The sequence below is a fragment of the Malus sylvestris genome, chromosome 16 (assembly GCF_916048215.2).
Source record: "Malus sylvestris chromosome 16, drMalSylv7.2, whole genome shotgun sequence".
Lineage (NCBI taxonomy): Eukaryota > Viridiplantae > Streptophyta > Magnoliopsida > Rosales > Rosaceae > Malus > Malus sylvestris.
This window is the reverse complement of record NC_062275.1, coordinates 21,190,701-21,217,316: the sequence shown is the minus strand read 5'-3', so window position 1 is coordinate 21,217,316 and position 26,616 is coordinate 21,190,701. Positions and strand designations below refer to the sequence as shown.

The 26,616-nt window shown below is 41.1% G+C and overlaps 1 protein-coding gene, 1 long non-coding RNA gene and 2 pseudogenes across 2 annotated transcripts; 2 read left to right on the top strand and 2 right to left on the bottom strand.

Moving 5' to 3' along the window:
• Positions 1 to 383: 383 nt before the first annotated feature.
• On the bottom strand, positions 384 to 4,194 carry LOC126607520 (uncharacterized). The gene is made up of 3 exons (XR_007617649.1): positions 1,639 to 4,194; positions 1,105 to 1,243; positions 384 to 625 (listed from the first exon to the last, which is right to left on the bottom strand). It is a non-coding gene; the product is annotated as an uncharacterized LOC126607520 (long non-coding RNA).
• Positions 4,195 to 5,145: 951 nt separating this feature from the next.
• Positions 5,146 to 7,700, bottom strand: LOC126609195 (probable ADP-ribosylation factor GTPase-activating protein AGD9; annotated as a pseudogene).
• Positions 7,701 to 8,840: 1,140 nt separating this feature from the next.
• Positions 8,841 to 11,376, top strand: LOC126607519 (uncharacterized). The gene is made up of 4 exons (XM_050275130.1): positions 8,841 to 8,998; positions 9,109 to 9,209; positions 11,001 to 11,109; positions 11,195 to 11,376. Exons 1-4 carry the CDS (start codon positions 8,981 to 8,983, stop codon positions 11,366 to 11,368), a joined length of 402 nt encoding a protein of 133 aa, XP_050131087.1. The 5' UTR covers positions 8,841 to 8,980; the 3' UTR covers positions 11,369 to 11,376.
• A 13,610-nt stretch (positions 11,377 to 24,986) lies between these two features.
• Positions 24,987 to 26,185, top strand: LOC126607514 (exopolygalacturonase-like; annotated as a pseudogene).
• The last annotated feature ends 431 nt before the right edge of the window (positions 26,186 to 26,616 follow it).

Here is a 26,616-nt window from a genome sequence, read left to right as displayed (position 1 = left end):
AATGGGTGTAGCGGAGATGAGGATGCTTCGTGGGATGTGTGGGCACACGAGAAAGGATAAGATTGGGAATGAGGATATCCGAGGTAAAGTAGGAGTAGCCGAAATTGTAGGAAAGATGAGAGAAAATCGGCTCCGATGATTTGGACATGTGCAAAGAAGGCCGAATGACGCTCCGGTTCGAAGATGTGACTACGGGACAGAGGTTCAGGGCCGAAGGGGTAGAGGAAGACCTAGGAAAACTTTGGAAGAGACTCTAAGAAAAGACTTAGAGTACTTGGATCTAACGGAGGACATGACACAAAACCGAGCGCAATGGCGTTCTAGGATTCATATAGCCGACCCCACTTAGTGGGAAAAGGCTTTGTTGTTGTTGTTGTTGTATTGATCTTCCCAAGTATATTGCTTGTGTTAAAGAACAAAATACATTCACTGGTTCTTCACTGTCAAAATATTGGATTAGTTTCTACTTCTTATACTTAGCCTACGGACACTCCTATAACAACAGCAGGGCATTCGTCCTTCAATCCCAGTCACTTTTGAATTTGATAACACACCAAAAATATAATTTGAAGTTTATGAGTTAGACTTTTCCTTCTACTGTTTCACTTCTCCGACCATTGTGTACCTTCCAGCAAAAACAATCATGAATAACAAGGAAGGAGTCAGCCACAATTAAACATCAAACAGTAACATTCAGGAGAGGGATTGTAAGTTCAGTGGTAATGAGTAGCCTTGCATTCAAGGCAAAATTCAAATTGCTGTCCGGAGAAAAATTCTATCGGAAGTACATGGAAACCTTGATATCCAGACTTTTTAAAGTGAAACAAAATCTTTGAAGCACGTTTGGCTATTCTATTCTAAACTAAGATTTTCATCGTTTGGGAAAATAATGTGTCAAGTTTTCCGTTGAATATTATTCGGAGTTAGGCATGTTTCTCAGAAAACCTGTAGTATCCCAAGACTCAATATCTCATAGCAAACATTTTCCATGGGATACCCTAAATGTACCAAAATATTTTGATATCTAATTCTGAATGACTTCAAGGCACAATGCAAGACAAAATCAGAATGCCGAAAAAAACAGGACTAGTATCTCGAACTTACATAATAAAAAGGACAAAAATATCTTTGCATGGAATTAGAGAATTCACTTCAAGAAGCTGGTTTTTGGTGCAGACCCAAATCATCAGCAGAGTAAAAATCTGAAATGAGCCTATAGATGTATGATGGATTAGGCCTCCCTCTGCATACGAAGTTAGAACAATGAGAACTAGTATACAAAAATCTTGAAGAGACCGCAAGTAAGATGAATTTATCTTATCGGTTAGAAAAAAAGGAAAGAATAACTTGCAGAGCACTTAAATTTGAACTGTGAAAGGGGGAATGATTCATTGAGATGAGAAATTTTTTTTGGCTTGCCATCCATCATAGCCAGACGCTTCATTTCGTCCAGCTGCAATGGGGCAACTGAAATTGTCCAATGGTGAAAGTGCGAGTGCATGTGTAGTAGTGCTATTTATGCAAAAAAACAAAAACAACTAAAGCAAACTAAACATCTTGGTAAGACATCTAGATAGAAGATAAAGCTGATTGAATGTTGAACGGAAAGCTTATAGTGATGGGAAAACATGGTCTTACATATCAGTAACAAGAAGGAGACTAGCTCCGGTGGCACATAATCAAATGCAGGATTAACAACGTTAAGAATAGGAGCTACACCGCCGATCTAATCGGAGAATTCCCCAAAAGATAAATGGTTCTGAAGGGCATCTCGTATCATTCACCAAAACCTTTGGATTATTAGAATATAGTGGACCCAACTGCAAAACAAACTAAAATATATCAAGGAATAAAAATTAAAAGGAGACGAACAAGTTACCCAAACGTTGTGTGAATATGTTCAAATTTGATTATGCCTAGAGTGCCAGCAACCAAAACAAATGGAACAGCATGCTTTTTTGCAGCAAGTGCAACCTGTTTGGGCCCAAAAATATTGTTTTGGGCCGAGCTTAGATCTTTTTCAGCCCAGTATCGGATAAGCCGAGTTTAGATTCGTTCTCGGCCCAGAAGTCGTGTACAGGTGTTATTGATATTTAGTCCATGGGCCACACGGTTAAATTTGGCCATATCATATGGGAAGTTGGAATGTAGACAAATTCTGTTTTGAAAAGGAGTTACGACGGGATCAGGATAATGAGATTGAATAAAGTTTGATAACAAGTTACGTTCAAAGTCCTATTGGGAATAGGATTGGCCGAGATAAAAGAGTTCTAATTCGAGAGGGATTGGGATTCAATACAAGTTGGCCGCTATAAATAGAGAAGGTTGTGCATCATTCAAGCCCCCTTTAATTCAACACACAACTGCCTTGCGCAAATTCTCTCAACAACCTTGAGACTTTTTCATTTTCTTTTTTCACCGACACACCTTCAGTTTGGATAAACAGCATTATGAAGGCAACCGGTGATATCTTTAGTCAGCATAGATAGCACTGTCATCGTAGAACCAGCCGGTCTCGCAGCATCTTCAGTCGGCATAGATAGCACTGCGTCGAGGGTGACTGGTTATCTATCCAAGTCTCGATCGAAAAAGATTTCCGAATCTTGATTGGTCGAGGTCATCTCATTAGCCTTCTCAGCGAAGTGAGGTGTTACAGTTTATTAGGCTCGGCACATTGCACGCCAAGTTAGTTTATGATTGGATACTCTCAAGTGGGATTTAGAGTTCGACATTCCGACGGCCGAACCACATTTATTGTTAAGACATATATCCGCTTTTAGTATTTGTGCCCTTACACTTTGGTGTTGATTCGGCGTGAGTTTACTCTGACGAATACCATCACTATGACCGAATCCGATGATGACGATTTGTGAACTTCGTAAGAATAGTAGCCTTGTTTTCAGGTTTGAGAACCCAAGAGGCCGAGATGTGTTCATTCCTCGGTCGCAATCGCAAGACGAAGAAGTCGGCCGTGCACTTAACATAACATCAACATATTTTACTCCTCGGTCGAGCTCGACCGACGAGTTGGCACACCCCGCATTCAACCGAATGACGTAGTTAACTCATAGATTACTCGACCTCCGCGCCACGTAGGCTTGGTAGTTTTTAAAGTCAACATTTTGGCATGCCTAATGGGAACCAATGCTAAAACTACGAAGTTCATGCCAATTGAGACATGATTGGTTAAAAAAAAACAGCTATGGGAAAATCAACAACTGATTTGCCAATTCAGAACATAGGACAAAGTGTATCATAGGTACAGAATCCCCTTAGTGCTGTGACACCTGAGTCCACAAACATAACTCGCCGGGAAAAGGAAGTTGGTCTCGATGGTCAGCTTTGCAGTCTAGAAATCCCTAACAAAAACACCTGCGTTCTCAATGAAGGGATAGTGGAGGACCGTGATGAGGATGGTGGTGAAGGCTCTGATCCACCAACAAGATCGTTTCTTCGAAGACGACTTGACAAATAGTATAGGGCGGTTGAACAGACGTTTAGTCGAGGAATCGATAAACTGCACGACGTGATACGCAGTACCAATGAGGTACAAAACAGATTGCTTGAAATACTGGTTAGCAAGGTTTGCGACGACAGGTCATTCGATCTTTCTCGGCAATTGCCACCAAGGAATAATCTGTTACCAATAGTACAGGCCGAGCCAATCCCTACTCGGCTCAAGCCAATTGACTTAGAAAAAAAAGAAGGATCGAGTAGCAGGACAGATGGACCCGACCGGAGAGTGGAAGTAACGTCCGTCGATATAACTGAGGTCCAGCAGATGATTGATTCGGCCATGAAAAAGGGGCCGAAGTTCCGAAATTCATCCATCCATATCCAGCTTACGTGGAATGGTTCAAATATCCTAAAGGTTTCAAAATTCCAGATTTTAGTCTTTTCGCTGGAGAATCGTCTTTATCCTCGTTAGAACATGTGGCTTGTTTCATCGCGCAATGCGGAGATGTCAACAGTGATTTTCACAAGCTGCGGCTGTCCAACTTTTCAATGACATGTTTAGCATTTGCCTGGTATATCAACCTTCCACCTAATTCCATCCAAAGCTAGGAGGAATTGGTCGAGAGATTTCACGAGCAATTTTATCGGCTAGGGATGGAAATGTCAGTTTCTTTGTTGGCAAGGATGTCTCAAGCATCTGATGAGTCACCAATGGATTATCTTACCAGATTTAAATTGGCCAGGAATTGGTGCCGAGTACCTCTAAAACAATATTATAGTGCCAAACCCATCCACTTGCAGCCAAATATCTTTCCAAGTTAGCTTTCTTGCATATTAATCCTTCAAATACCATATTTTACCCCAATGGCCCAAATAAGTAAAAATGGGCATATTTTGGGTGCAAACAGTAGCCCCCCAAGTTTTACAAATTTGGTCCAAGTTTGTGAAACTTACGACTCCAATGCTGCTAGGATTGATGTCGAAGGAAGAGGCACGTCTACCTCTTCGGTCCTTCTGTCATTGATAAACTTTGGCAAGAGGAGCAAGGCAATTGATAGTGCAACTAGCATTGGAAAGAATGTTTCTGTCTGGCTTCTATTCTTTCTTGTGGATACCAAAAAACATGGGAGCAACCTCGCTGGTTACATAGATAATAAATTGGACAAACTGGAAAACATAGAAAAAGATGGAGAAGAGAGAAACTTGGGCAACTATCCTTTTTATTCTTCTTTTTTTTTTTTTGCCTCTTTTCATATATAATATAATATATACATACATACACATATATATATATATATATATATATATATATATATATATATATATAAACCCATTCGGGCAAAGTGCCCAGATTCTTTTTCTTAACTCTTTTTCTATAATATATATATATATATATATATATATATAGAGTAAGTACTTGTCTCATTTCAAGTAGTATAATATAGATATATAGAGAGCCCTTTCGGGCAAAATGGAAGAAAGAGAGAAACAAGGAGACAAGGAGAAAGAAAGAAAGAAAAAGAAAGAGAGAGAAATAAAAAATAAAAAAAAATGGGAGAAAGAGAAGTGCCCTTTCGGGCAAGAAGGGGACAAGAAAAAAAAAGAAAAAAAAAGAAAGCCAAACCCCTTTTACAATCCCTGCACATGATGTTAGCAAGTGAGCTTTTTAACAAATGGATGCAGAGCATATCACATGACTCTGTCTTGAAGATCCTTCATTAAATTGGACGCCCGCCGCCAAGAAACTAAGCTTCTTCCCAGTCTCCCCAGCGATATTCGTTAAGAAAGAGATATCATGTTGTTCCTGGAAGGACAATCGGTTGATTAGGCCACTTGCAGTAAGAGATCAATGGCTAAATTATTTCCCCTGACAACAAATAGATCAACACCAGAGGTGGCTTGCAGAACCCAAGAACTTCTTCAAGGAATTTTTGAGCATTAACATCAGCAGATCTGCTTTGGTTAAATGGTGAAGAAGAGATAGATTTTGCCCTTGTGAATTTCTTCCTTGCTCCTGAATTTGAACTTTTGAGGTATTTTGAAATAGTTCTCTTGGGGAAGTTACTGTCCATCCCAAAATTCAAAAATCGAGATGCAAAGGATGATCAAGCTGTTGAAGTACTGTTAGTTGAGGACGATGCTGGTACTAGGACGACTGGATTTTCAGGTTTCTGATCGTACAAGCTTTCGTTTGTCTGTGCAGTAAGTTTGCGAGCACCAAGCCCCCCAGTTTTTACAATTTTCTAGTGCACAGTCGTTTCCCCGAAGCTCATTGTTCTCATCTACTTAAGAGTCCACGAGTCTCAATTTGTAGATCTAACAAAGCTTGATATGAACGCCGAGACTGCAATGAACGGCCGAATCAATCGATGCAGAGAAAGATCCCATATGTAACTGATGCCCAAGTCTGGTTTTTTGCATTATAATCGACACACATCTTGTTTTCTGACTTTGCCTCTGAGCCCAAGTCGGGCATTTAGGTGAGCTGCAAAAGTAAATTTCTGCACACCTCTTCCAACTAGTGGTGAGTTGAAGATGAAGGTTGAAGTGTAGTGGCTGGCTTTGAAACTGCAGCTGCTATGTTGGCTATATGTTGGAAGGTAGCGACGGGCAGCTGTGAGCTACAATGTTGTTGGTTAACTTGTTTCTCACAATAGCTTGTTCTGTCCACCATTCAAGCAATTTTTGGGTGAGGAAGCCATTGACAGGTTTGTTGGAGGAGTCCATGCAATTTCCAGCATCTCCTTTAGGCGCAGCTATGGCACGAGCACTTCAAATACGTTTGCCAGATCAAACATGGGGCCCCATGTCTAATTGACAACATCTGAACAAATTGCAGTAGAAAAGATGTCTTGCCCATCAGGCAAGATTGTAGCTCCTTCGGGCAACCACTCATTGGGTAAGATAACCCAGTCGGGCAAGACAACATCTGCCCAAGTCGGGCAAGTAAGCAAAACAGAGGAGTAGAAAGAAAAAGAAAAGGAAAAGAAAAGAGAAAGAAAGAAAGGAAACAAAAAGGAAAAGACCGAGGGAGAGAGAGCCATTTCAGACAAATCAAAACAACAAAAAGAAAGCCCTTGTCGGGCAATAGAAACATAAACTACAGCCCTTTCGGGCAGAGTATGAGAAAAGGTTATATATATATATATTCTTGTTTTTTGTTGCCTGATAACTCAAAGAGCCAAAGAAAGGCCCTTTCAGACAAAAAGGGAAGAAAGAGAGAAAGAGAAAATGAGAAAGAAAGGAAATAAAAAAATGCATAGGAGGATAATAGAAGGGAAAGCCATTCAGGCATGTTGTAAGAGCCCATTGGCTGCCCATGTGTTATTTTCCTCTTAACACTCAAATCTTTTTCTCTTCTTAAAATTGAGTATAGAAAGATCAGATCCACCTTTTAAATTGGCCATGCTATGTAGCTTGGGAACCATAGGAGGTGGCCATTCATGTTTGATCCTGAGCTTTGCCCTCCTTGAGATCTCGATATGGATAACATGCTTGTGTTGGCGGGGAGGAGTTTATGAGCTTTTTTCTTCTTCTTCGGTCTCCACATGAGGTGTGAGTTTGAGCCCCCCGAGCATTGGTGTTTGGCCTACAACGGCTTGGTCTTCTACAACCATATCCATTTTCATGGATTTTTCATTGGGTGGGGCCATTGTTTGGCCTTCATCAACGTGTATGATTTGTTATTCCTTGGTTGTAGTAGGGTGAGTGTGCTTTGTAGAGGGGATTTGACACATTTGATCTATCAACTTTCTCAAAGTTTCTCCAAAAGTTGTATAGCTTTCCTCCACCCTTTTAAAACAATTAGTCACCTCTTCACCATACTCGATGCTTGCCACATGGAGTTTGGACCCCTTCTCTAATTTGCCCACATCCTCTTTGTAGAGCTTTTCATCCGGATGATCATGAGTTGGCATCTCATATATTGGCTCTTTGTACTCATTGGAAGCATTTGGATACTCAAAGCCATTTGTTGGCCTATCATAGTCTTCAAAAGAATAATAACCTTCATCATAGCCATAAGTTGGCCAATCTTCAAGATTATTATTTATTTGATGGCTATTAGTTGGTCGACAATCATGTTTCATGGGACTTAAGTACTCTTCAGCCTTGTACCCATAAGTTGGCGACTCATAGGTTGGCTCTATGTGATAGCCATAGCTTGGGCGCTCTTCAACACCGTCATCCTCCTCATACTCCGAAAAAGCATATTGAGAAAAATCATGAACATAAGGATTGTTCATAATCTAACTCTATATAAGGGTCCCACCGGGCGTGCCAAAATATGTTTGCTCCCTAAATTTTCCATGGGCCTCGCAGGCAAGCCGGGGATTTACTTCACATACGAGATTGGTGGGTGCGGGCGTGCCACTACTAGATGCCGCTAGTAGACAGGATTTGAATGATTGAGGTTACGCCTTTTGACTTCAAATCAAGAGATTGTGCCATTTGAGTGGGAGTTGCTCAAATCAAGGTTCTTTCTTTGCCTTAAAAATAAGGACTTTACTTATATGGAGAGATAGAACAATATGTAAATGACAAGGTTGCTCGAAAATGTAAATGACAGAGGAAAGTGACTAATATTGTAGATTGCTTGTAATTTAAATGACTGAAAATGAGTTGTACATAAAGACTACAAATGAGATCGATACTACAAGTGAGCAGCAGAGCTAATAAACTAAACAAAAGATGGTTTTTGTGAAGGCTGATCCTAAAAAAGGATGAAGGCTTGGGGGCTGACTACAGCTTTGTGAAGGCAAATCTGGTTTGAGCAGAGTTTGTGTTTGTATTTGTTTGTTTGATTGAGTCTCCATAATCCTTGTGCATCTACCCCTTTAAATAGAGATTTGAAAAGAGCCACATGCTGAGAATCTTGTACTTTCCCGAAAGAAACTTGGGCAGCTTGCATTGGTTTTGCCAACTTGCATGGAGAAATAATATTAAAAGAGGAACTTGCATTTCCAGCACATGCTTTTATCACATGTTTTCCCACTTGTAATAAACTAACATTTAAAAGAAGCTAGTTGGCTTCTTTCACATGTTCTCTGCATCCACATCCGTATGTTGCCTTCCAACCCATTTGCAAGGATGCATGTATCTTGATTAAACAAAGGCTTGACAAACCTCCACCACCCAAACAAATGGGAAAAACAATATTATAGTGCTAAACCCATCCACTTGCAGCCAAATATCTTTCCAAGTTAGCTTTCTTGCATATTAATCCTTCAAATACCATATTTTACCCCAATGGCCCAAATAAGTAAAAATGGGCACATTTTGGGTGCAAACACAAGGACCTTTTGCTATTGGGAACATCGTGAGGCATATTTTCCATATTATTAGGGAAGAGGAGCTTTCACTTTGTTTTTACCCACTCAAGGCAAGGATAGAGATAGTGATGAGGGAGATGATAAACCATTCCTGTGTCTGTCGTTACTTCTCAAAGGCTTCTGTGTTCCCCTTCATTGGCTGATCTTCTTGGGACCAAAATCGCTGTGTTACCACTTACCAGCTTAAACGAATCATGAAATTCAGGGGAAAGGCAAGTTTGAGCAATCGCTTAAGTTTATATATAAGATCTAATACATAATTAAATCTTAGTTAGGCATTGTAAAATATATTTCTTTACTAACTGCCATATTTTCTTTGCAGCTGACAAAAGTTGTCACAGAAGCAGTTAATGACCTCATTGAAGATATAAAAACTTGCCATGAACAGATTGCGGATCTGATGGTGGAGCTTATGCATCAAAAGTAATTTTTTCTTTCACCCTGAACATGTTTTTTTCACTACCGAGTTTCTTCAAGCATTGAAACTATTTTCTTTATTTTTTTTCAATTCATGCTCTTCTGGTTTCTCACGTGTACTATGCACTTAGTGATGTTAGGGGGCGTTTGTTGCACCAGACTATCTCGGACTGGACTAGCTTCAAGGACTAAGCTGGACTGGCTTAGACTAGACTAAGCTGGACTGGCTTAGACTAGACTAAGCTGGACTAACTTAGTGAAACGTTTGGTGCAGTGTTGGACTAAGAAGCTGGATAATAACAAATTCTAATATTATATTATTTAATATATAAATTATTAATATTTTTTTATGATCTAGGTGACCGAAGATGACGAGGAGTCTATCGGGAGTGGTTGTTGAGCATGACGAGGACAAGAGAGGATAGTCTTAGCTAGCCCCATGGTTATTGGGGGGTCTCGCTAAGACCTTTTAGTGAAGGGTTTTGTCCATGCTAGTCCCCTTTAGTCTCATTAATGTTAGTCCCAGCATGGAACAAACACAGTATTGGACTAACAGCTAGTCCAATCCAGTCAAGTCTCACTTAGTGAGGGCAAACAAACGCCCCCTTATTCTCTAGCTTCAAAACTTTTTGATGCCATAAATCATGGAGATAATAAGTCTCAACTCTGATCATCATCCCCATATATCAGTAGATAAGAATTTACGTGGAATAATCCAAACACGTTGTTATATACTGTGGTCTTACATCCCCAACGAATTAGTTTGGCCAGAATGTGTTGGAACTTGTGAGTGGGACTCAGTCCCACATCGCCCAAACATATTTCTAAAGTCCTCTTTATAAGTTTTTTCCCTCCTTTATGGTTTGAAAAGAATTGGGCCAAAGCTATGGATCTTGGACCTTACAAATGGAGGTTTGGGTGTAAATATTAAATGTCAAAGATGGGTGTATATATTAAATGTCAAAGATGGGCCTTGGGGCTCTTGGGCTTGGATTGACGGAAAAACACAAGTTTTATTTTTTCATTTTGAATTTTTGGATTCAGTTTTTCCGAAAGGATAAAACTAAGGGAACAGTTACGTCAGTTTTGTAACTGATAAGGACGAACGGTTGCGTTTGTTCAAGTTAAGCCATTATATATATGGCAGTCCGCTCAGAAACGAAAGATAGATCAATCCAATCGCTCCTTTTACTCCTTACAGAGAACAACACTACCAATTCGTCAAGAATCCAAGTTCGTGTGCAAGAACTTGGATTAGATAGTTGTATCCTGCAAGATAGACGTCCTTTGAACTACTGCACTGGTGTAGGGGCGTATTTCTGTCTTAGGAGATTGCTTTGCAAGCCTCTATCTGCAACGATCAAGTCAGTTATTTGTGATTTACATGCAATTTCGTTAAGTGTTAACATTTTAATATATTACATCTTTGTTGAATTTGCTATTTGCAATAAACTGTGCAAATTTGATATATATTATATAAGTAACATTTGATTGGTTATAACAGAATGTTCTTAATTAGTAAATTTGTTCCCTAAATATCTACCGAAAGCACATGATAGACCAAGCCAAAGAGAGGATATGGATTGGCTTTGCAGCAGTAACTCATAACCTATGCTTCTTAATATTTTGAAGTGGAAATTTTTGCTCCTCCTGATTAAATGCATACTTAGCATAGTAGTCTATGTATAGACATTAGACACACATCTTGCGATAAGCAATTGAACTTTGTGTATATGTGTTTCTTATGAATATCTGATTTTCCATCCCGGCTCCATTACAACTGCATCTACTTTTCAGTGAGATGGTACTAACCTTAATTAGGTCAGTCGATAACCGTGAAGAAGTTCCTATGTGCTGCAAAGAAGAAACGACCATTCCAGGTCTTTGTTGCTATGGGTGCTCCAAAGTCTGTACATGATCATACCTACTTGTTGATTAATCGATCTTTCCCCTCTTTTGTTTTGATCTGTTGGTTACTTGGTATTTGTTAGGTATCTGGGTCATGTTATTGTAAAAGAGTTGGCTGCAAAAGGTATACAAATTACAATGATTACCGATTCTTCAGTTTTTGCCATGATTTCACGAGTAAACATGGTAAATGTTCACTTTGCTTACTCTTTTTCTTTTATGTGAATTTTATGAATAATGTACCCATATTTTTTTGAAACTTCGCATACAGGTCATAGTTGGGGTTCATGCCGTCATAGCCAATGGCAGTATCATAGCTTCTGTTGGGACGAATATGGTTGTGTTGACCTTAAAAACTATCAAGCCTATGTGGCGCATAGGCCGAGTAATATATGAGCTAACTACGTCATTTGGTTGAATGCGGGGCATGCCAACTCTTCGGCCGAGCTTGGCTAAGGAGTAAAATATGCTGATGTTGTGTTGAGTGCACGGTCGACTTCTGCATCTTGCGATTGCGACCGAGGAAGGAACACATCTCGACCTACCTAAACACAAGGCTACTATTCTTACAAAGTTCACAAATCGTCGTCGTCGGATTCGATCACAATGATGGTATTCGTCAGAGTAAACTCACGCCGAATCGACACCAAAGTGTAAGGGCACAAATACTCAAGTGGATATATGTCTTAACAATAAACGTGGTTCGGCCGTCGGAATGCTGAACTCTAAATCCCACTTGAGAGTATCCAATCATAAACTAACTCGGCGTGCAATGTGCCGAGCCTAATAAACTGTAACACCTCACTTCACCGAGAAGGCTAATGAGATGACCTTGACCAATAAGGATTCGGAAATCTTTTTCGACCGAGACTTGGATAGATAACCAATCACCCTCGACGCAGTGTTATCTAAGCCGACTGAAGATGATGCGAGACCGGCTAGTTCTATGGTGACAGTGCTATCTATGCCGACTAAAGATATCATCGGTTGCCTTCACAGTGCTGTTTTTCCAAACTGAAGGTGTGTCGGCGAAAAAAGAAAAGGAAAAAGTCTTAAGGTTGTTGAGAGAATTTGCGCAGGACAGTTGTGTGTTGAATTGAAGGGGGCTTGAATGATGCACAACCTCCTCTATTTATAACGGCCAACCTGTATTGAATCCGAATCCCTCTCGGATTAGAACTCTTTTATCTCGGCCAATCCTATTCCCAATAGGACTTTGAACGTAACTTGTTATCAAACTTTATTCAATATCATTATCCTGATCCCGTCGTAACTCATTTTCAAAACAGGATTCGTCTACATTCCAACTTCCCATATTATATGGCCAAATTTAACTGTGCGGCCCATAGACTAAATATCAATAACACCTGTACACGACTTCTGGGCCGAGAACGAATCTAAACTTGTCCTATCTGATACTGGGCCGAAAAAGATCTAAGCTCGGCCCAAAACAATATTTTTGGGCCCAAACATTGCCCCATCGCTTCTGAGGTCATCGATCTACACTGCCTCGACCTTGAAGAAGTGAAACTGACTCTTGGGAACCATCCCTATGCGTGCTTATGAGACGTAATCCCATGATCTACATTTCCAAATCATGCCGCCACGTGTCAACCCCCTGGTTACCCTAGCAGTCTTTAATCATGATCCTTGAAAACACGCGACCGCCAAAATGTCTCTCCTGCATTAGATCCGTCGTAACACGCCATCATGTGTCCTCAATTCGCGAAAACCTCAATCCTTTCGCCTTAGTTTTCTGAGCATGTACAATGATTAGTATCACTCCTGCTTGATTCTACCCTTGATTTTGAAAATCAACCGTTTAGCCTTCAGTTCCCAAATGTCTATAAATACTTGGACTTCTCCCATTCGTACCTTACGCTTTTCAAAACCCTTAAAGTTTTCTTATCGCTGTGTTTTCAAAAATCAAGAATTTCGATCCTTTTATCTCAGAAATTTCTAACCTTTCCTCAATGGCCTCCTTTGTCTCAAAACTCTTTTATGAGTGCAACAAGTGCAAGGATTTCACCGATCATCATGCTATCAAAACTCTACGTTTTGAGGGTAAGTCAAGCACTACTCACCAAGTTCTGGGTCCACTCTTTAAGGATACGGTGCCGTCATCCATCACCAACTTGTTAAAAGAACACTATTTGGTAGATTTGCTGCAAGGATTTGATTGGTCGAAGTGGTGCTAGGCAAAACCCCAAGGATCCTGGTCTTCGCCCAATGCGAATTGGGTGGCATGGGTCATTCGAATGGAAATATTCTTTGGTAAGGAGTGGAAAACTCTTGGTATTTACGACGCCATCAAGCTCTCTACCATGGGGATTACAATGGATAAAGAGCTTCTCATGGCAGCTCTTAGCCTTTGGTGCTCGGCCACCAACACCATGGTCATTCCATTCGGCCCTATGACTCCTACCATCATTGACATCTCGACTATCATTGGGACACCTCCTTCCGGCATCCGATCGACGCTACCCTTATCGGATACCCTTCCAATCTTGACCTCAAGGCGTTGTTTGACGGTCGGGCCATCGAGACATTGAGTCAGGAAGGTCAAGAGCCTTCAAAAACCGATGTTCAGAAATTGCAAAAGAATTTCCTAAACTACAACACCCTTATCCTCTATTTTGCCAGTAGAGGAAATGCGAGTCTGCGGAAGGGAAAACACGAGGCCTTCCTGTTTTACTGGTATAACAAATTCATTTGTTGTACCAAGTCGAACAAATGTTTGGTCGAGAACATGCTGATGGCGGAAGCCCTGGCTAGTGGCCACTTTTTAGCGCTCAACCCTGCCATCCTCGCCAACCTTTTTCGTTGCTTGGCAGAGACAACCCTCAACAAGATTGACCCGCACCAGAATGGACCTCTCTGGGTGTTCCAACTCTGGCTGCAGGTTTACTTCTCCACGCTTCGGCCTGAAGTCTCCGACCTCCAATCTACTGTAGCGCTAGGTTTTCAATTAGTTTCCCGACCAGTGCCCCCTCACCAGGCCGAAGAAGTCTTTAAACACCTCTTCGACCTGGATGTCCTTTCTGATGACGAATTATTGATATGTCGCCGTCAAGAATATCCTTGCTCCATCAGACTTCCCACATCGACCTAGAGTGATAACGATGATGCCGCATTCTGTTAAAATTGGGGGTCGTTCGTGTTAACTCGCGACCTTCCCCTTGGCTGTGATGCGCATCGAGCAAGTTGGGAAGTTTATCACCCTCATTTTACCGCCCGACAGCTCGGTTACCTCCAAGGTTGCCCATTGCCTTTTCTTTCTTCTCGTTCCCTTCTGTCCCGATGGTGCGTTTCTGGTTCTTCAGAAATGGAGTGCAGAGATGTCGAAAAAGAATTTCAAGAAAGATGTAAGAAATTTCGTCTTTGACCAAATTCTCCTGAATCTCTTGGCACTGATATCTTCAGCGACTGGCGGGAAGAATATTCGCTCGACTTTTTTGGCACTTCGGTCGAGGGTGAATCAACAAGATTTTTAGTGACCAGCCCAAAAAACCCTATGCCTCTCAATCTAAAAAGGCGCCCTAAGGTATACCCCTGTTTTTACCTTTAGTCTTTCTTTTAGTTACTCGCGTGATTCTACTAACGGGACTTCGTTTTCCTAGGTGATCGGGTACAAGCAGACGTGATCGCCCCGATGGCGATTAAGAAGAAATTAGCCCTTTCTTCCAAGAAGACCAAACCCTCCGCACAAAACCTTTTGACCAAATGACTTCAACCTGTCACCGAGACGGCAGATGCAACTCCTCGTCCCTCGAAACGCGTCAAGAAATTGGCGAAAAATGGAGCTCGAGAGATTCATATTATCTCCAGCCATACCACTGAGACGACCGCTCTGAGTGCCTCTCCTCCTGTTCCCGTAGCTCAGGCTTCGGCAGCTAACCGACCTTCTTCGACCAGCCTAGCAACCCAAGCTCAACCAATGCCTAAGGTTCTCGAGGTCGTGATTGAGCCAATTGTTGTACCATCAATTGTCTTGCCTGTAGTTCCAGAGTCAACAAGAGTTCCTGTTCTGGGGGAGACGACTCATTCGATTGGGAAGGATCTCTCCAAGAACCCACGGCATTCGGCGGTTATCGTAGAAGAGGTACGATTATGTCGTCAAATCCTTTCACTTATTAAGTAACCAATAATTATTAACACTTTTATTTCAGGATGATGAAAGTGATGAGACTCCGCTGGCGAGTCGATCTTGACCAACCCAAGCTCTTACCGTTGATCTTCCCCCTATGGTTGAGGTAGCTAATTAGGTTGATCCTCCAGTGGTCGATCGCGGAAAAAGGCTTCTCGTCGAGCCTGAAGCGACGTCAGAAACTCCAATTCACCCTCAGGACCAAGACCTCGGCACCTCTCCTCAAAAAGTGACTTCGGCCTTCGTAAGTACCTATACCGCTTCTCTTTGGTTTCCTTTCTGCCTTAGAACTCTAAACCAGGAAGATACTAAATGTCAGGTGCCTACCCATTCTTTTCATCCAAATATCTACGCGCCGAAGGGTGTTATCTATATTTCCTAGCCGCCTCAGTGGCCATCGAATGTAGATAACCTCCATCGGCCGCATGAACTGAGAAGTAGTCTAAGACACTAGGCTCGGCCATTAAGTTCTTTAGGTTCGAGCAATGAACCTGAAGACATGGCCGAAGTCTCCTCTTGGCAGGTTTAAAACAAAACCTTTTTGCTATATTCTTTCGTGATTTCCTTATGCTTAAACTGATTTTTGTGTATAGCCTTCATGGGAAGTCGAGTTTAAAGCTCTCTTGTTAAGCACTTCTGGAACGGCTGGCCTTTCGGTTACTACAACTGAACCTGCCGATTCAGCTGCTCTAGTTCGGCTGCAAGAAGTTTTGTCTCTCTCGGCGTCAGAAGTCCTTGAGCGCAAAGGTCTTGATTTGTTGGGTGCATGCCCAAACGACCTCAGAGCAGATGGTCAAATGAGCGCCAAAGCCATTGTTCAGGCATCGTCCGCCTTGGAGTGAGTTCGGGAATCCTTCAGCATTTTCAAGAATGCTCTTCGGGCTGACGAGGACTTGAAAGCTGCATTGGTCATTCAAGACATTCTGCGTCCGAAGATCGACGCTTTAAAGGCGAAAGGGGAGGTCCTAGCTGATCTCGACCGTCAAATGGCCAACCTAGCAAAACGAAGGTCGGATATTGCTTCTGAGCTTACAAGAGACTTTGAGTCGGGCGGCAAATCTTGTTTAACCGACTATGCGGCGAACGCGAAGCGAGTCGAGTAGCTGAAGCTGGACAAGAAAAACCGGCAAGCCGAGGTCATCATGGGCGAAGTGCGGTGGTTGGAGCTAAAGGCCCTTCTTGGAACTCTTCTTCCTTCATCACCTTAGAATTATTTGACTGTAAACTGACTTATCATCGAAATGAAACGCGCTTTTATTTTTGCATCTCCCATGTGACATCATTGAAATGAAACGCGTTTTTATTCCTGCATCTCCCATGTGACTGGGTAGTAATTTTTTAAGAACTTTCCATTGATTGGCAACTTGTGAATAATACCAATTCGATCTCTAAGATGGTACGCCCCATTGCCGAGGATTTTATGGACGACGAATGGTCCTTCCTAATTCGGCGACCATTTTTCCGATTCTGGGGTCTTTAATTCCTACAGGTAGCACAGTTTGCCAAACTAACTCTCCTTCGCCGAACGCTTTTTGTTTTATAAGCTCGTTCGGCAATTTTCTTTTATGCCACTAGAAGATTGTAAGCGTCTAGCCGATCTTTTTCCAAATCTTCTAACTCTTGTAACATGGCCTGGTTGTATTCGATGTTGGACAGATTACTCTGCTCCATCACACGTAAAGAATTTACACTTAGCTCGACCGGTAACATCGCGCATATGGGGTGGTCCCTATTGCCGACGGGGGTGAAGTCCGGTATGCCCATAAGGCTTCATTCAATTTTAAATGCCACATGCCAGGTCTTTCTTTTATCATTTTTTCGAGAATGCCAATCAAAACCTTATTACTTGCTTCAGTTTGTCCATTCGCTTACGGATAGTATGGTGTGGACTGCTCAAGCAAAATTTTTAAGCTCGCCGTTTACTCTTTGAACCTTTCAGCTGTGAAGACTGTGCCATTATCAGTTATGATCGTTTCTGGTACGCCGAACCTGGTCATAATATGTTCCTCCACAAAATCGCAAACCTCATTGGAGGTTAATTCGGTGTATGATTTTACTTCGACCCATTTGGTGAAATAATCAGTTGCCACGAGTAACCATGCATGTTTCGCTGCTCCAGAAGATGGCGTAATTTTTCTGATCACGTTCATTGCCCATCCTTTGAACGGCCAAGGTTTGGTGACCAAATGAAGTAATCGGCCGGGGCTCTTTGAATAGGTCCATGAATTTGACATTGGACGCATCCTTGTGCATACTCAATACAATCTTTCAATATGCTTGGTCAGAAGTAATCATGCCGACGAAGTAGCCAACGCATCTTGCGTCCTGATTGATGGGCTCCGTAAATTCCTTCGTGTACTTCTGTGATTGCTTGGGCGGCTTCTTGCCAGTCGAGGCATAAGAGTAATAAACCGTCTTCACCTTTTCGATACAACTCATTCTGGTACAAGACATAGTTTGTGGCATGGACCTTTGTTTTTCGATCGTGTTTGCCTCTAGGATTATCAAGGTATTGCATAATTGGCCTTCTCCAGTCGTTTGGTAACGTCTCGACTGGGCAAACATCTACATGATCCTCCCGTTCCAACAACGAAGGTAAGGACATTACTCGTGTACAGATGACTTGGTCACGCTAAAGGACTTGTTGATTAACCAAAGCCGGATACGATTGCCGTAAAACGGGTATCATTGGTCCACACTTGCCCTCCAGGAGTTATGTTTCGGAGGTTATCTAAGCGAGTTCGTCTGTGACGGTGTTCTGACCACGGGAAATATGATTGAATGTGATACCGTCGAATGACTCGACCAAGTAACTGGCAACCATGTGATAAGGCGCCAGAGTACAACTCATGCACCGAAAAGTTCTATTGAGTTGGTTAATCATAAGCTCTGAATCGCAAAAAACGAGGACACGAGCAGCGTGCAAATCATGGAGTATGCTACGGTCGATAACAAAGGCTTCGTATTCGGCCTGATTGTTGGTACAATTAAAATCCAACTGGAGGGAAAAGAACCAACGGTGTTGGTGTAGAGACTGGAGTACGATCCCCACATCGACCGATGTCGACATACTGGAACCATCGAAATACATCGTCCAATAATTGTCGCGTGCTGCCACTATTTTGATATCAACATCGTTGCCCCCGAACCCATATGGAGAAGGGTGGTGGGCTAAGAAATCAGCAAGCGCTTGTCCTTTGACGACTTTTTGTGGGACGTACTGCAAACTAAACTCTGATAGTGCCAGTGTCCATTTCCCGATTCGACCTTTAACTATTGGCCGAGTAAGCATATATCGAATGACATCTGTCTGGGCGATGACCTGAGTAACGGATGGGAGCATATAATGTCGAAGTTTTGATGCGGCGAAGAACAAAGTCAAACAAAGTTTCTCAACGGGTGAATAATTGATCTATGGAGGATTGAGGTGTTGGCTGAGATAGAAAATAGCTTGTTCTTGCCCAACTTCAGTATCTTGTGCGAGGAGGCAACCGATGGATTCTTCGACCGCTGAAATGTAAAGCTTAAGGGATTTATCATGTCGAGGTGGTACAAGGACAAGTGGAGTTGCAAAAGCAACCTTGATTTGTGTGAAAGCCACTCGATGTTCTTCATGCCACTCAAACTTATCTGAGTCCTTAAGTTTCAACAGTGTAGAGAATGCCGTCATTTTGCCAGCAGAATTAGCTATGAATCAACAAAGAAAATTTATTTTCTCGAGCAAGGACTGGAGTTGTTTTTTGGTCGTCGGTGGTAGGGCATCAATAATCGCACAAGCTTTGTTCGCGTAGACCTCGATGCCGCGATGGTAGACAAGAAAACCTAAGAAATTACCGGCCGACACACCAAAGGCGCATTTGGCCGAGTTCATCTTAAGGTTATGTCGTCGCATGCGAAGGAAAGTTTACAGAAGATCATCGATATGCATTCAGCTACTTTTCGATTTGACCACGACGTCATCAATATACACTTCTATGGTAGTGTCGATCAGGTCATGAAAAATGGTATTCATCGCTCGTTGATATGTAGCACCAGCGTTTTTTAGACCGAATGGCATGACTACCCACTCGTAGGTTCCAAGTGCTCCCGGGCAGCGGAAAGCAGTTTTATGAACATCGACCTCGGTAATAAATATCTGGTTATAACCGACATGTCCATCCATGAATGACAGCATATCTTGATTAGTCGCGAAGTCGATTAGTAAATCTGAAATTGGCATGGGATATGCATCATTGGGTGTTACTAGATTCAAATTTCGAAAATCGATGCAAATGCGTAGGGGCCCTATTTTTCTTAAGCACCGATACAATATTCGCCAACCACTCGACATATCGAGCCGTTTAGATAAATCCGGCTTTAACAGTCGAACAATTTCATCTTTTATGCCGAGTTGTACTTCGGTCGAGAATCATCGAGGAGGTTGTCGAAAGGGCTTGCAACCAGGTTTGATACGTAATTCATGTTCGACAAGGGTTCGATCGAGACCCGGCATCTCATGATAACTCTAAGCAAAATAATCTTTAAACTCGTGAAGTAATTGATGGAGTTCAACTTTCATGGCATGGGGTAATAATGCACTAATGAATAATGGTCGAGGATCGTCGACCGTTCCAACATTTATTTCCTCTAGAGGATCCTTAACTTGGGGTTGGTTATCGTCGAGCTCGGCCGGCACGACCTGAACTTTATCCAACGATAATACCTTACCGTTATCCTCTTCGGCCAAAAATTCGATTAAGTTGATGCCCGAATATGGTTGCTTGCTTGGAAATAGCATACGAATAGGCCAGCAGGTGTTCCATTGTGAATGAAACCGCGGCCCAACGCTTCTCGCTTTTGATGTCAATCATCAGTGGTGAGGAGTAAATTGGCCAAACCGAGTCTCGCCGAATCCTGGTGGACAGTCTCGGCGCCTACCTCGATGGCCTTCTGGATTGAGATCCGAGTCGACTGTCCATTTTCATTAAAACCCTGTAGGGTAATATAGCCGACGTGATCATCATAATAGCGGGCCTGAATCATGTTGGTTTCAAACGGCTGAGTATCGGCCGAGTGGACCACAACTGATTTACCATCCCAAAAAATGAGAACTTGATATAAAGAGGAAGGAATGCAATTCGTTTGATGAATCTAATCCCTACCAAGCAAAGCATTATATTCGGTCTTGGAGTCGACGATAAAAAATGCAGTTATGTGATTGGGACCTGCAATGTTGACCTCTAGAGGGAGTACTCCTTTGGTCTAGAGGGAGCACTCATGGTTATTCCTGAAGGAATGAGTTCGTCGTTGGATCGTCGTAATGCTTTCATGACGGATACAGGCATGATATTGACCGTTGCTCTGCAATCGACGAAAATCTTGAAGATTGGGTAGCCTTCAATATGGGCCGTGACATACAACGGTTTTAAATGCTGAAGATTAGTCGAGGAGTAACGGGGAAACAAGATGTCCAAGGCTGGCTTAAGTTTATCGTCACCGTTTGTTGACTCGTCTTCAGTAGTAGTGACGAAATCAACTTGTGTTGCTTCCTCGGCAACCACATCACCGTCCAAGGAACTTGGTTGGTGTGTAGTCAGCTGAAATTCGGCAGGTAGAACATGGACCATGCTGATTTCCATATTTTCAAGGACTGAATGACCCATTGGATCCTAGTCGTCATCTTCTAGGGTGGTGAGGACTATAGCATCGTGTGTTGGAGCAGTCGCGGCCTGATTGCTGTGTGTCTCAACATCTTCGTGCCAAACAAACAAATGGGCATATTTTGGGAGTTCCTCTTTTAATATTATTTCTCCATGCAAGTTGGCAAAACCAATGCAAGTTGCCCAAGTTTCTTTCGGGCAAGTACAAGGTTCTCAGCATGTGTCTCTTTTCAGATCTCTATTTAAAGGGGCAGATGCACAAGGATTATGGAGACTCAATCAAACAAACAAATACAAGCACAAACTCTGCTCAAACCAGATTTGCCTTCACGAAGCTGTAGTTAGCTCCCAAGCCTTCATCCTTTTTTAGGATCAGCCTTCACAAAAGCCATCTTTTGTTTAGTTTATTAGCTTTGCTACTCACTTGTAGTATCGATCTCATTTGTAGTCTTTATGTACAACTCAGTTTCAGTCATTTAAATTATAAGCAATCTGCAATATTAGTCACTTTCCTCTGTCATTTACATTTCCGAGCAACCTTGTCATTTACATATTGTTTTATCTCTCCATATAAGTAAAGTCCTTATTTTTAAGGCAAAGAAAGAACCTTGATTTGAGCAACTCCCACTCAAATGGCACAATCTCTTGATTTGAAGTCAAAAGGCGCAACCTCAATCATTCAAATCCCGTCTACTAGCGGCATCTAGTAGTGGCACGCCCGCACCCACCAATCTCATATGTGAAGTAAATCCCCGGCTTACCCGCGAGGCCCATGGCGGATTTAGGGAGCAAACACCTTGTAAGATGGAGGCAGACATCTTGTTAATCAAAAGCCTGGTATGTTATACTATAACAACTACATGAAGCGTTTTGATATCTAATCGATTAATACGGTAAAATCCCAGAACATTAATCACAAAGCTGTGTAGAACAACTAAAAGTGTATGCCTAAAACAAAAAGACATACCAACAGGATTGGCAGCAATAAACCGCTGACCAACGCCTCTTACGGCCTCAATAAGAGCAGCTGCTAGGTTTGTAGGTGATGGCAACTTCTGTGCCGATATAACTGTCCGAAGCAACTCCACCGTTAGCCGAGCAGTCTCCCGTGAACACTCGACTTTCCTGCCACCGCAAAAATTGATAAACAACGCTTACCAAAGAAAACGAACACCAACAGCCACACAAAAATACATGCATGCATAGATACACACGTACAGTAAAACTCACCGTTTCCGGAGCTTGGTGGCAAGCTCATTCACGAGAGACGAGACCTTGGACGTCCGCCATAACTAAACTACACCCTAGACGGAAAAAGATAAAAAGAAAAGAACCAGCGAGTCAGTTGATTTGAAATGGAACAAATAATTTATGGGGTTTGCTTTTCTTTTGGAAAGAAAGAGGACGGGATCGTAACTGTAATTTGTAAAGGGGAGCTTGGAGTCTTACGAAGTGTAAGAACGTCACTTTGTTTGTACGACACAAAAAACAAAAAATTATTAAGGTTTATAGAGAGAAGGATATGTAATATCAAACTTGATAAGCAACGTCTAGTTCTTGATCTAGTGGTACTTTTCTCTTTAAAGTTGGAGATCGAACCTCCTTCTCACCCGGTGATTTAAACAAAATTAAACCAGGGAGGGAGATTTCGAAGCTTCCACGGACTTTTCTTTCAGTAAAGAATGTTACTGAAAACTTAACCATCACCCACACTTTTGGTCTAATTGTATTTTGTCTCCACGGCTTGTTTAGTTTACAAGATGGACAAGTAAAAGTATTGTCCTCGATAGATAGGATTTTCCTCTTCAACACAATGCGTCTTTAAGTTCAAACATCCCACTCTCCTTAATATAAAGGATGATGTTATCCATACATCAATTTTTACCTTTCATAGACCTTCTCAAGTTTTGGTCGTCTAATCAAATGAATTGAAAAATATCAGTAACAAAAATTAATAAAGGTGTGTGAGAGGTAAAAAAAAAGTGTGTGAATCACTGGTAACATAAATCAGAATGGTAATATCTTTTGTAATTAAAAAAATACCGAGTAACTTAAACAAAGATGAAGTAAGGAAAAAGAATCAAATCAAACCATCTCTGATTAATATACTTAAAGATTTTTATATGCTGGATTGCGGATTTTACGAAGAAGTCCACATTCTTTCAATGTCCATAAGTATTAATTAGTAAACACGTGGATAGGCGGAAACTGAATTGATTGATTGAAATACATCAATAATCAAAGGGAAAGTGATTTTCATACCTTTTTAGCTTCATACCGCACTTATTTTTTTTTTTTTGTTAAACGTCTCTCTTTATTAAACAGGAGAGTGTGGGAGGTCAAAAAGAGTATGTGGTTACTATTCCCCAATCAAAATTATTCTAATTCTCAAATACTCACATGTATGGCGAGTACAAAATATATTTGTAATGAACTCGATCTCAGCTCCAGTTTCAACTGATACTAACTCTTGGTTATGGGAACTCCATATTAAAACACAAATCATCCGTACAAGGAACTGAAAATCTATATATCAAAACAGTGTGTCAATGGTAATAGAAACGAAAAAAAATCTATGAAAAGCCAAGAGCTTGTTTGATACTCTCCTTAAATCCAACTTTTTAAACTTAAAAACAATTTTCAAGTTTTAGGCCTTCAAAACTTGTGTGGCAGAACTATTATAAAAATTTGAACTCAAAACTAACTAATAAAATATAGTATATTCTCTAAAAACATAAAAAGTGAGTTTTTAGAATTTTTAAACTTGAACTCACTCCTTTTTTCTCTTCCTTCTCCCCTCTCACTCCAAATCTATCTCTCTATTATTCTTTCTCTCTCGTCTGTTTGTTTTTTTACATTCTTCGTCTCTCCTTCAATCCGCTTTCTTCATCATCTTGGTTTTTTCTCTCACTCATTCCTCTCTATCTCATTCGATCCTCTCTTCTTTCTCTTTCCTTCAACCATTTCTTACTTTCTTTCCTCCTCTCTCCTCTTTCTTCCTCTCCTGCGACTCCCTCTTTTTAAATCTCTTTATAGTTTAAGTCGTAAGATTTAATCTCTCTTGCGACCCCCTCTTTTTAGATTTTTTTATCTAGTTTAAGTTGTAAGATATAAAAATTTTAATCGCAAACCAATCAAGTTTTTGAGTCTTAAAGAAAATTATTTTCAGGAAATGTTCTTAAGAAATGTTTGAGAAATGATAAAAAAATTCAAATATGATACCAAACAGGTTAATTGATAGAAGATCCGACACAGTTTCGAGAAAGAAATCCACGATAAAATTGTAAACTAAAAATATTGCCAAAGCTGCACTCTGCTTCTTCAGTTTTGCTAGTTCATTCCTTACAAGCCCAGCTTTCTGCAAATGAGGAAAAGGGATTAGCTTGACAGAGTTCAACAGGACAAAGATGAACAAAATCATAGCAAGCGTCTACAAACATTCCAAACAAAGCCTCATACGGAAACATGTGATTTTACATAAAGGAATACGTAATTCGAAACTTAGTCCGTGGACACTTGGTTTGTGATCGTGTGTGTGTAATGGGGGCAACTGAAGTAAATCCCAGAGTGAAAGTGAAAGTGCAAGAGTATGTTAATGCAATGCATAGAGTAGTATTATTTCTGTAGAAATCAAGCAAACATCTTAAGGCTTCATATGAACAAATGCCAATGGGAAAATGGTAACGAAACTTCAAAACAATGCTACATAAAACGATAGAAAAGAATAATCATACATATCATATCAGTAACAAAGACACAGATTTGGTGGCAATGATTGAATCCAACGAAATTTCAGTGACAGAAATAGGATTGAACAGGTCGGAAATGCTATAAGAAATCTTGTTGGCATTTGATGTATGTTAGGGTGGACAGGTGCGTTGTTGTTAGTGATTAGTATTCTCAGGTTAAACAGATTACTAATTATAGGATAGTACAATGCATCTTCTTCAGGACAGGTTTTGAAAATAGTTCGCAATTAGTTACATTTTTGCTGTTGTGCCTTCAGGTAGGACTAAAAACTTACCTGAAATTGACATGCAATTTCATCAACTTTCAAACAAAAAGAAAACAATCGAGTTAAAAATTTAGATGGCTCGCAAATTGAATATCCTGGCAGTGTTTTTGTTCTTATTGTCGGCATAAAGAACTCAAGCTGAGGTCGGAGTGTTTGATGTCACAAGTGCAACATATGGTGCAAAGCCTGGCTCTGATATCAGACAGGCTTTAGCCAAGGCTTGGACTGATGCGTGCGCATCACCGACAGCAAGTAAGGTTGTTGTTCCGAGGGGGACATACATGTTAACAGAAGCAAGTTTTAAAGGTCCTTGCAAGGCTCCTATTGAGATTCAAGTCCAAGGGAAATTGCAAGCTCCAGTATATGGCGGAAAACTTACCAAACCGGATACTTGGGTTGGTTTTGAGCACATTAATATGCTCACTGTATCAGGTGGTGGAACTTTTGACGGGCAAGGAGCACTTGCTTGGAAGCAAAATGACTGCAACAAAAACAAAGATTGCAAATTTATCGCCATTAATATGAGGTTCAACTTCGTTACCAATTCCATAATTCAAGACATAATTTTCCTCGATAGCAAGAATTTTCACGTAACATTTTGGGGTGTAACAATGTCACATTCCACCGTGTTAATGTCATAGCACCTGGAGAGAGCATAAATACAGATGGAATCCATATTGGGCGTTCAACTGGAATCAACATTACTGATGCACACAGTAGGACTGGTGATGACTGTGTTTCCATTGGTGATTGAAACAAAGAAATCACTGTGACTAGGATTACTTGTGGACCAGGCCATGGCATAAGCATTGGAAGTCTTGGAAGGTACCCGAACGAAGAACCTGTGGTTGGAATCAGAGTTAAAAACTGCACCTTGACTAATACGTCCAACGGCGTGAGAATCAAGACATGGCCTGCTTCCCCTTCGGATGGTATTGCATCAGATATACACTTTGATGATATTATCATGGTCAATGTCAGCAACCCTGTCCTCATAGACCAACAGTACTGCCCGTGGAACCAGTATAAACAGAAAATTCCTTCAAAAGTTAAGATCAGCAATGTCAGCTTCAAGAACATTAAAGGCTCATCTGCAACACCATTTGCAGTTCAGATTGTATGCAGCAGTGGCATACCGTGTGAGAATGTAGAATTGGCTGACATCGATCTCACCTACAATGGAAACAAAGGATGTCTTACCTCTCAACGTTCAAACATGAATCCCACCATTACACGTGTGCCTAAGGCTCTTGCGTGTGGTACATCTGCTTGATCAAAGAAGTAGAAAATTGTTTCATTTTTTAATTCTTTTATGATTTTGTACTACTACCGAGATATATATTTTTCCTTCGGCCATATACCTGCATTTGTCATAAAAACTGAAAAATACTAATGTATTGTTCTTCCCAAATATATTGCTTGTGTTAAAAAACAAAATACATCCACTGGTTCTTCACTGTCAAGATATTGCATCAGTTTCTACTTCTTATACTTTGCCTACGGACACTCCTATATATAACAACAGCAGGGCATTCGTCCTTTTGTCCCAGTCACGTTTGAATTTGATAACACACCAAAAATATACTTTGAAGTTTATGAGTTAAACTTTTCCTTCTACTGTTTCACTTCTCCGATCAATGTGCGCCGTCCCGCAAAAACAATCATGAATGACAAGGAAGCAGTCAGACACAATTAAACATCAAA

Bases quoted from the DNA above. Each gene is read 5' to 3' on its own strand.
- LOC126607519 (XM_050275130.1), top strand. The intron at 9,210-11,000 runs GTAATTTTTTCT...TCTACTTTTCAG, and splicing joins GTGGAGCTTATGCATCAAAA to TGAGATGGTACTAACCTTAA. The intron at 11,110-11,194 runs GTCTGTACATGA...GGTATTTGTTAG, and splicing joins GTTGCTATGGGTGCTCCAAA to GTATCTGGGTCATGTTATTG.